This window comes from Orycteropus afer, unplaced genomic scaffold, assembly GCF_000298275.1.
Source record: "Orycteropus afer afer isolate SDZICR_OR568_19922 unplaced genomic scaffold, OryAfe1.0 scaffold00014, whole genome shotgun sequence".
NCBI classification, from domain to species: Eukaryota; Metazoa; Chordata; class Mammalia; order Tubulidentata; family Orycteropodidae; genus Orycteropus; species Orycteropus afer.
This window is the reverse complement of record NW_006921601.1, coordinates 11878562-11889403: the sequence shown is the minus strand read 5'-3', so window position 1 is coordinate 11889403 and position 10842 is coordinate 11878562. Positions and strand designations below refer to the sequence as shown.

The following is a 10842-nucleotide window of genomic DNA, read 5'->3' as shown; positions in this document are numbered from 1 at the left end:
CAATTCCCAGAGCCTTGTTCTTCACCAATTCTTTCATTGCAGTTTTGACTTCCTCCTTCAGTACCATTGGTTCTAGATCATATGCCACTTGCTGAAATGGATGAAGATCGACCAGTTCTTTTTGGTACAGTGACTCTGTATTCCTGCCATCTTCTCTTGATGTTTCCTGCATCATTCAATATTCTGCCCATAGAATCTCTCAATATTGCAACTCAAGGCTTAAATTTTTCTTCAGTTTTTTCAGCTTGAGAAATGCTGAACGCGTTCTCCCCTTTTGGTTTTCTAACTCCAGGTCTTTGCACATTTCATTACAGTAATTGGTTTTGTCTGCTGGAGCTGCTCTTTGAAATCTTCTGTTCAGGTCTTTTATCTTGTCATTTCTTCCATTGGCTTTAGCTACTTTCCGCTCAAGGGTAAGTTTCAGAGTCTCTTTGGTCATCCATTTTTGTCTTCTTTTCTCATCTTGCTTTCTTCATGGATAAAGTTCTTGATATCCTCCCACAATTATTCTGGTTTTTGGTCGTTGGTGTTCAATGCATCAAATCTATTCTTCAGATGATCTCTAAATTCAGGAGGGATATATTCAAGATCATATTTTGGCTCTCTTGGACTTGTTTTAATTGTCTTTAAATTAAAAGGGCTCCTAGTAGCCAGCAATCCTTGGAGTTCCTGAGCTTGGACATTCATCTGACTCCATTGTCATTAGATAGAGTGTCTTCCCCTTTTTTCTTCATGTGTTTGCTGTTCTTTATATAATTCAAAAGTAATTAGATTTAGGATCATTCTACACGGATATGACCTCAACTGATTGACTAATTGCTTTACATTATATTACACTGCATTATGGCAGATGATATGACATTAGATTAGATTACATCCACAGGGAGAACAAATTCAATCCATACCAGCTAGGCATGTGGATTCCCAGCTAAACACTATATTCCCCATTCTCTTGCAGCTAGGTATGGCCACATGACTAAATTCTTACCAATGGAGTAAAATTGGAAGTATTGGGTGCAATTACTGGGTGACATCATTCAAAGGAAACTGCTTGCTCCCTAATTCCTTTTCCTTTCTGTATGCTGACTAGAATTCAGATGTGGTGGTAGAGAGTTGGCCACCACCATTGTGATAGTTGGGGTTGTGTGTCAATTTGACTGGACTACAATTGAGTGGTTTAAGCAGTTGTGATGTGGTTATTCCTATTATGAGATCGGATGTATATGCTGTTGAAAGGGAGTGGCCCAGTTCCTATATATAATTCCTATATATATATATATATATATATATATATATACACACACACATGTTGTTGTTGTTTGCCATCGAATTGGATCCAACCCATAGCGACCCCTCTTTGGGTTTCCAAGGCAGTATCACTACGGAAGTAGATTGCTCAACCTTCCTTCTGAGGAGTGGCTGGTGGGTTTGAACCACCAGCCTTCTGGTTACTCAAGTGCCTTAGGCACTATGCTACCAGAGCTTATCTTTAATGCAGCTTGGATTTCTCCCTTCAATACCTTCAGTTCATATGCTACCTCCTGAAATGGCTGAATGTCAACCAATTCTTTTTGGTACAGTGAATCTGTGGGGTTTTTGTTTTGTTTTGTTTTGTTTTGTTTTAATCTTCTCTTGAGTCTTCCTGCACCATTGAATTTTTTGCCTATAAAATTCTTCAATATTGCCTCTCAAGGCTTGTATTTTCTTCTTTAGTTCTTTCAACTTGAGAAGTGCTGAGTGAATTCTTTCCTTCTGGTTTTCTAATTCCAGATCTTTGCACATTTCTTTACAATCTTTTACTTTATCTTCTTGAGCCACACTGAAATCTTTTATTTAGCTTTATTCTACATCATTTCTTCTGTTTGCTTTAACTACTCTATCTTCAAGAGCAAGTTTCAGAGTCTCTTCTGACATCCATGTTGGTCTTCTCTTTCTTTCCTGTCTTTTCAATGACCCTATGCTTTCTTCACTTATGATGTCCTTGTTGTCATCCCACAACTCGTCTGGTTTTTGGTCAGTAGTTTTCAATGCATCAAATCTATTCTTGAGATAGTCTCTAAATTCAGGTGGCATATAATCAAGGTTGTATTTGGCTTGTTTAATTTTCTTTAGCCTCGATTTAAATCTGCACATGAGCAATTGATGGTGTGTTTCACAGTCAGCCCCTGGCCTTGTTCTGGCTGATGATACTGAGCTTCTTCATCTTTTCCACAGATGTAGTCTATTTGATTCTAGTATAGTCCATCTAGTGAAGTTCACATGTATAGTCACTATTTATGTTGTTCAAGAAAGGTATTTACAATGAATACCTTCTTGGGCTTTCAAAATTCTGTCATGCTCTCTCCATTGTTTGTGTTTTTTCACTGTTGCTTTAATTGTAATTAATAGTAAATATTCCCTTTCTTTCTTGTATCCTTCTGAATTATTTTTATTATGTTGTTTCTATCACCAAGGCCCTATTTTCCAGCTACCAATCCTTCTTCTTTGTTTCTAACTTTCACATTCCAATCACCAATAATTATCAGTACATCTTAATTGCATGTTTGATCAATTTCAGAATGCAGAAGTTGGTAATAATCTTCAATTTTTTCATCTTTGGCATTAATAGTTACTGAGTAAATTTGAATAATAGTCATATTTTTAAATGTCATTTTTGACAATTTGTTCTGGTTACCTAGTGCCACTCTGACAAGAAACATACCACAAATGCGATAGCCTTAACAAACAGGAGTTACTTCTTGCAGTTGGGAGGCTTTAAGTCCAAGTTCAAAGTGCCAGACTCTAGGGGCTATGTGAAAGCCCCTCAGCCTTGGGATCCAGCTCTGCCTCCTGCTCCCAGCACACTGGAGCTAGAGGCATTTCTTCACTCAGCTGCTGGCTGCTGAGGCTGAGAACCCTCCAAGGTTGACAAGTCAAAAGGCACAGTCCCGATGTTACCAAACCACACGGCAGGCCTTTAACTTAAGTCCATTGTAAGTTCCAAGGTCGGCAGAGCATAGCAGGCTGCTGAGCAATGACATGGCTACATGCAGGGTCCAAGCGTGCCATAGGCTGGACACCATTCCCAAGGCTTCTCCTTAAATACAGGAAGCAGACTACATACCCAAAGGCAGCTACTCAGCTGCTCCCAGTAGATTCCACCATGGAGTTGATTACCAGTCTCAGCCTGGGGAATACTACAACCAGCTACCCAGCCACTCAACCAGGCCTAGTCAAGTTGACACAAAAACATAACCATCACACAATTAATGTGAAAATTTGTCATTCTGGGCATGTAGACAATATGATTGTTCAACCAAATGGCCAATACCAGTCCATTTCAGCTCATAATGCCTAGGGTATTGATCTTTTACACATTCCATTTCATTTTTGATAACTTCCAATTTTCCTTGATTCATACTTCACACATTCCACACTCTTTACTAATGGATGTTTGCAGCTGTTTCTTCTCATTTAAAGTCATGCCACATCAGCAAATGAAGGTCCCAGAAGCTTTACTCCACCCACACCATTAAGGCTGACTCTACTTTGAGGAGGCAGCTCTTCCCAAGTCACATTTTGAGTGTCTTCCAACCTGAGGGGCTCATCTTCTGCCACAACATCAGACAATGTTCCACTGTCATCCACATGGTCTTCACTGACCAATCTTTTTCAGAAGTAGATTGCCAGGTCCTCCCTCCTAGTCTGTCTTCTCTGGAAGCTCCACTGAAACCTGTCCACCATGGGTGACACTGCTGGTATTTGAAATCCTAGTGGCATAGTTTCCAGCATCACAGCAACACGTAAGCCACCATGGTACAATAAACTGATAGAAAAGTTGTGGTTATTTCATCATGTATGTATATAGATAGATGTAATATTATTTTAATATATATATATATCAATATAAACATTATTAATGAGTTTATTATTTTTCCATAGTAACTCTTCAATATCCAATGTGAATTTTACATTTATAACACATCTCAATTTATTTGTTTGTTTTATTGTGAGCACATCTCAACTTGGACTAGTGGCATATCAAGCGTTTACTAGCCACATGCCACTAATGGCTACGTATTGGACAGCACAATCCTCAAAGATGCAGAGAAGCAAGACAGAAGGAACCTGGATCCCTGGATAACTTTGTGGAGCAAAGCTGCCCATCATCTTGGATATCACATTTACCTCTTGTTTGAAATACTACATTTAAGGACCTCTTTGTTATATGAGTTTAGCCTATATGCTGACTAATACGACATGGCAAGATTTTGTTTTCTCCCCAAAAGAAATTGATATTGATCTATTGAATGTCTTCTGACATTCTGTATAACAAGAAAATAGATAGATAGTGTGGTAGTGAAAGGTATTAATATATCAGTTTGTTTGTGAACATTACAGCCAGTTCCAGTTGAAAAAGTCAGCTGCAATGCAATGACAACTTACTTGTTTTTTTTTTTCCTTGTTCTTTAATTAAATTTTTTTTTTCTTTAGTTTTTACTGTGCAATACAGGTGTGTTATATCATTGTCAAAATGTCTATGAGGAAGTTATCAAGTTTGAAATTTGATACGTTTTTACTTTTGGAAGTTTTGATTCTTTCCTTCATTTTGTGACACTCAAAGCAATAGTCTCCAAATTAATAATCATTTACATATTTATGGATCTTTTAATTTTATAATCAATTTGAACTAAATACTTCAGAAGGGGGAAAGTTAAAAAATAAAAATATATAATAAAAGAGTTCAGAAGGATACAAGAGAAAAATGAGGGAATGATTTACAATTAATAACAATTAATGAAACAATGAAAAAACACAAACAAAATTAACTTCTATCAAACCAAAACCAGATATTAAAAGTGCCAAAATGTAACCAACAAAATAATTATTAGGATTCCCTTTTTATTAACATAGAACAGCTTTACTTACACACTTCATGTTTTGTTTAATAATTTATTTCCATTTTATTCATGAATATATCTCAGGATCAGCATAATAATGAATCCAGGTAAGGCCTTTTTATATGTAATATTCATTACATATCTGGCGAATAAATTAAAGCATATGTTGTCATTTTCCCTAGTACATCATTGATTCCTTAATAAAAATTTTTTTATAATCACAAAAACAAATAAAGCCAAATTACTTTTTATTCTCTTTCTCTCCAATTTGTTTCTGTTCCCCCACCAACCAAAGGAATTGGCTGAAGACAGAGAAGGTTCTGCATGTTTGTAAATTAAACCACTGGCTTATGGGGAAATGCAATACTGAAATCTATAAAAAGAAAAAGCAAAGGTAAATAAGGACCCACCACTTTATTACTTTGTGTCATGAAATATGTCACTTATTATCTTGATTTGTTGTTGCTGTTTTCCTCCCATGAAGACTCGCCATCCAGAAAGCAGAGTATAGCTGAGGGAGGGAACTTAATCTCCTCCCAAGGCATTTTAGTGAGTCAGTACAGGTGACTGGTGAAGAGCACTGACTGAGGAGTCAAACAGACTTGAGATTGTACCCTGACTCCAAGAATTATTAGCTGTGTGGCCATGGACAAGTTACTAAACCTCTCTGAGACTCAGTCTCCTCGTCTGTGAAATAAGATCAATAATAACTTGCCTCAAAGTACTGTAAAGAATAAGCGAGATAAGTAAGAAATAACAATGCCTTATCCAGCATTTCCCTGGTAAATACTTTTGTAAATAATCCAAAATAATCATCTCCACATATTCATCTCTATATAATCAATCTGTTTTGTGCCACAGTTTCTTTTGACATGGATTATCTTTAATTCTCACAGTGGTGCTGCAAATAAGTAAATAAAAATGCATTATGATTCATTTTACAGATGGAGAAAGACGGCTCAGAGAGAAGCGGCTTGCCAGCGGTTACACAGTGAATATGTGACTGAGCAGGAATGGAAACCCACCAAATAACACCAAAGCCTGTGCTCCTTGCACGCCAGGAAGCTGAGCACTCTTGAGGGCAGTGTGTGTCCCAGAGTGAGACAAAGAATGAGAAAACAAAGCAGCTTTGGGAGGTCTCAGAAACTTCCAATTTAAAATGAATCCCCAATTATGCCTGAAGTTGGACCAGCTTTTGAAATCTTGACTAAAACGTCTTTTCCCATCAAGTTCCTTGAAATTTCCCTTTAAAGAACATCTAGGAAAAGCCACTCTCATTAGCCAGAGTCTGACTTTATTTCCCTAATAAACAGACCTTTGGCTGGACAAAAGAGCCTCTTTTATTTTCAATCAAGGCTTTAGCATTTCAACTGGTTTTCTTCTATTTGGCTTGAAATTGTGATTTGGGACAGGCTGGTCTTGCAAATTGTCCTCTTATAAGGGAAGCCCCTTGAGGACCCTCAACTTGTTATTTTTTAATCACTGTAATCTCCTTTTCAAAGGAGGCTAGGGCAGAAACAGAGCAGACCTTTCAGAGCTTTCTAAACACAATTATTGCAAGGGGGAGGGGTGGTGGAGGGAGGGAAAGAAGACAGAAGTGATGAGAGAGAGAAGAAAGTCGATGTAGTGCTAACAACTTGGAAAAGGCTGAATAATAAGGCATTTGGCTGCTAAACAGAAGGTCAGAGGTTCAAACCCACCAGCCATTCAGCAGGAGGAGAATGAGGCAATCTGCTTCCGTAAAGATTTACAGCCTTGGAAACCCAATGGGGGTTGCTATGAGTTGGAATCGACTCAACAGCAGTGGGTATTTTTTTCCTTTTTATTGGACCTAGGGGAGCCCTGCTAGCACAGTGGTTAAAGCACTTGGCAGCTAATCAAAAGGTCAGCTGTTCCACCAGCAACTCTGGAGGAGAAAGATGTGTCAGTCTGCTTTGGTCAGGATTTACAGCCTTGGAAACCCTATTGGGCAGTTCTACTCTGTCTTACAGGGTCTCTCTGAATTAGAATCCACATGATAGCAGTGGAATTTTTCAAGGATTGGACCTAGGCTATGGGGAAGAAATCTCATTTTTCAGTATTCTTATTTAAATGACGATCCTTTGGTATTGACTGGGGGGCAACTCATTTGGTTTTGGTTTGTTTATTCCAGGCTAGAATACCTAAAGGATATACTGGGGTTGTGGGCACAGAGAGCAGAATATGTTTGAGGATGAACTGGAACAATGGGGACAATTCTAGCATCAGTGAAAGACTTGAGTCAGGAAAACAAGACATTGATTCCAAGGCTCATGTGGGATCAGGAAAAAATAAAAAAGCAAATAGAACACTGAGGAATTTTATCTTCCGCAGCCTTGAGTCAATACAACAAGTAGAACACATTAGATTTACTTTAGCATAATTATTCCAAGAAAGTATAAGAGAAAGCCAACAGAAACTATCACAAACTAAGTCAACACCCTTTCTTCCTAACTTTAAGTGGTAGAATCAGATTTGCTAATTGCAGAGTATTTACAAAGAAGGCCTTAGCGTGGTTCCTGCAACATCTTCCTGTAAGATTCCCTAGCCACGAGGAAGCAGAAATGATGATTTGCTGACCTATAGTCTGATGGGCTGAATGAGAGTGACACAGTCCAAGAAAAGCCAAGGGGCTTAGACTGGAGCAGCTGTAGGGTGAAAGCCCAGTGCCTTCTCCTCCAGCCAGAGCTACCCACTTACTGGTTATGAACACTCAGGCATTGACGCAACCTCTCCAGACTTTTGCAAGCTGGGGGCCGCCTACCTCCCATCTCTCAGCACTGGAGCCATGGTCTGCCAGTGTTCTCACAAACGTGGAGGATTAATGTGAAAGAAGATGCCTTGTAGAACACGTGACCTGGGCGTCAGGATAGCCTGTAGTTGTTATGTGTCGAGTCAGACCTGACTGATAGCGACCCCTCCTTGGGTTCCCGAGGCGGAATCACTACAGAAGTAGATTGCCCCATCTTCCTTCTGAGGAGTGGCTGGTGGGTTTGAACTGCCAGCCTTCTGATTAGCAGTCAAGTGCTTTAGGCACTACACTACCAGAGCTCCTCAGGGTAGCCTAAAGCACCAAAAATCCTCCCAGATTTAAATTAGGAACTGTTTTAGGCTAGGCTTCTAATATGCAGAAATCTTGCATTCACTTCAATTAATTCAGGACAGCTGGTAGACTGAACCTGGAGGGGTGCTGAGGAAACCTACATTTAAACACACACACACCAATAAAAAATAACACGAATCTGACCAGTCAGAGCCCTCCATTATTAAACCAATAGGCCTCCTGTCGAATTCTCATGTGCATTTGAGGACCTGTTGGCGCTCAGGCACATGTACCTTTGCAAACTCATTTACACCTTACAATCACCCAGAAAGGTTGGGTGTGCTATTTTTACAGCTGGGAAATGGATTCAGAGAAGTTAAATGACTTGCACAAGGTCACACAGCTACTAAACCCAAACCCGCTAGCCTCCAAAGCCACTGCTTTGTCCACAACTTGGAGCTAGGACAATTTCCCAAGCCAACCTAAGGCCTCGGTTTTGGGGAGTGCTGAAGTGGCCAACCCAATGAAGTTACACCCGTTTCCCTCAAGTCCAGGGGAAGGCTCTACCAAGAGGCTGTTGCTGGATTTTCAGTCGTTTTGCTTCAGCTACTTGGACAACCCCCCAGTGTTTCCACGCACTGGACAAGGTTATTCTACATCCAACATCTTCTCGGAGTATGGAGGGTCGCTCCAACCAACACGCAGGGGCGCCTCGCCGATTTGAGCGCACCACGGTGTTGACAGCGCCCAGGCGCCGGCTCTGAGTAGCTCCAAGTGGAAAAAGTTGGGGACACGAACCCGGGAAAACAAGGAAGCGTTCTGAGAAGAGTGGCTCCGTGTTCTGGTTGCCCGCGTGACTCGGACACCTGCGGACACTGCCCTAAACTCCCATTTGCTCACAAGGTTTTCTCCCGCGCCATTCTACAACCCGCGCAGTTCTAGGAAGGCGAGGAAGAAAGGGCGGAGGCTGTGAGCCCATTTGTCTTAGTACCCCCCAAAGACGCGGAAGCGTCTGGCTCTCGCCTGCTTAGCTTTAGAACCGACTAATGGAGGGGTGGGGACCAAGATACAGGCGCCCAGTCACCCTGGCCCGGTGAGCCCTCACGTGAGGCCAGGCAGGCTTTCTTTTCCCTCCCGTGTCCCGTCTCCCACCTGAAAGGCGGCGGCTGCAGCACAAGAGAAAGATGTCTGGGAAGATGACGAGCTGAGAAAGAAGGCGGCGGGCCGTGGGGTTGGAGTGCGGGGTCTTCAGGTGGGTAAGAGGTTGCTCCGGTCGTGCTTAGGAGGGGCTCACTGGATCCGACACCCCCTCTCTGCGCTTCCCAAACCCTGCGTTCGCCTGACCACTGTAGTCGCGATGTCCCTGGGTCGCGGAGCCTCTGGAATGTGGGAGCCAGCATCTCCCGGTCTCCAGGGAGCAGGCCTGGGAAAACTGGGGTTTTCCTACCTCTCTTCATCACGTTCTCCTTCCCGCTAGGAGCCTGTCCCGAGCTCTTTGGGGCTCCCGTTCACACTGGAAGCTGGTTTAGGAAATCCAAGATCCTCTCCCTCGCCTGGGACTATGAGAGAATAATTCGGAGGTGTTTTCAAGGAACCCTTCCTAAGAGCTGCAGGGTCTTCTTCCTCCCTACCCCCTGTCCCGGGACTGATAAGCAAGAAGACAAGGTTCTTTCACCTGAAGGGACCTATACGGGGAAGCCGGAGTGACCGTCCTTTTGGAAGGCTGGTCAGCGAAAAGCTGGTACTCTCTCCTTCGAGGGTAGGACTGAGAAACGCCGGAGTTCGCAACTTGCCTGGGACCCGACTAGGGGAGAAGTCGGGTTCCTTCCTAGCCAGGCCGGGCGATACGTGTCTTTCCTCTAAAACCCACGCCAGGCACCGCGCGCCAGAGATTAGAACTGCCTCGTCTGACTCAGGCTCCCGCGACGGCCTGGGACGCTGGCTCGCGATCTGCGCCTATCTCTTGGCTAGAAGGGCGGAAGGTATCCAGGACATAGAGCGCTCGCTCGGCTGCGCCCGCACGGTGCGCCCGGGAACCGCGTGCCTTCCTCCGTAACCGCGCGGTCGGCGCCCTCCGGGGCCGGGGCCGGGGCTGGCGCCCCGCAACGCTAAGGCTGGCCACTTACCGCGGTAGCTGGTTCCAGGCTTGTAGAAGTCCGGGTCGCCCTCTACGCGGAGGCTGAACTCGGTGTAGCCCTCGCGCCTCGTGCCTTGGGCGCGCAGAATGCGGCTGCAGTAGCCCTCCGACTTGGGCACTTTGTCCAGGGTCTCATCGGAGAAGGCCAGCGCCACGGCCAGCGGCAGCGCCAGGGCCAGCAGCGCTGGACTCCGGCTCAGCCTCAGCGGCTCCGGGGACAGCCTCATCCTTGGGCCCCCCAACTTTGTTCCGCTGCCGCCGGCCCTCGCCACGCAACTCCTGCCTGAAGGGGTTCCAGCGGAGGCGAGACCTGGCGCAGCTCCGGCGGAGAGCAGAAGCTCGGAGCCGGCAGTGGGGACTCGGAGATCGTGCCCGCCTCGCTTTGGCTGCTGCCGAGCAGCGCGAGGAAGGGAGGGCGGCGAAGGAGGAGGAGGAGGAGGTGCAGGAGGTGGGAGGGCTGGTTTTGCCCAGATCCCTGAGCGCAGCGCTGTTTTGTCTCGGAGCTGGCGATTAGCGGTCGTGTTTATTTTGCGATGTTGGATTCCCAGGGTCTGGCTAAGAAATCATAGGGCTCAGGGACACTGCGGGCTCTGTCCCACCACCAAAGAGTCTGCTACCCTAAACCCAGCAAACCTAACGGCACAGTCTGGACACTGTGGAGAAGGCTGGAAAGAGAGAAGGGCTGAGAACTAACTTTTATTGCACACCTATTCGATGCCTGGCAATACGTTGGACAGTGTTATGGTAACTGCTCACCGTCTCCA

General features: G+C 44.0%; 1 protein-coding gene across 1 annotated transcript in view; it reads right to left on the bottom strand.

Annotated features, from left to right (window-relative positions):
- Positions 1-10305, bottom strand: part of SPON1 (spondin 1) — a 444725-nt gene extending 434420 nt beyond the window's left edge. The window contains exon 1 of the mRNA XM_007955374.2: positions 10068-10305. Within this exon, the coding sequence (XP_007953565.1) occupies positions 10068-10305 (238 nt within the window). The remainder of the gene's footprint in view (positions 1-10067) is intronic.
- Between the last annotated feature and the right edge of the window lie 537 nt (positions 10306-10842).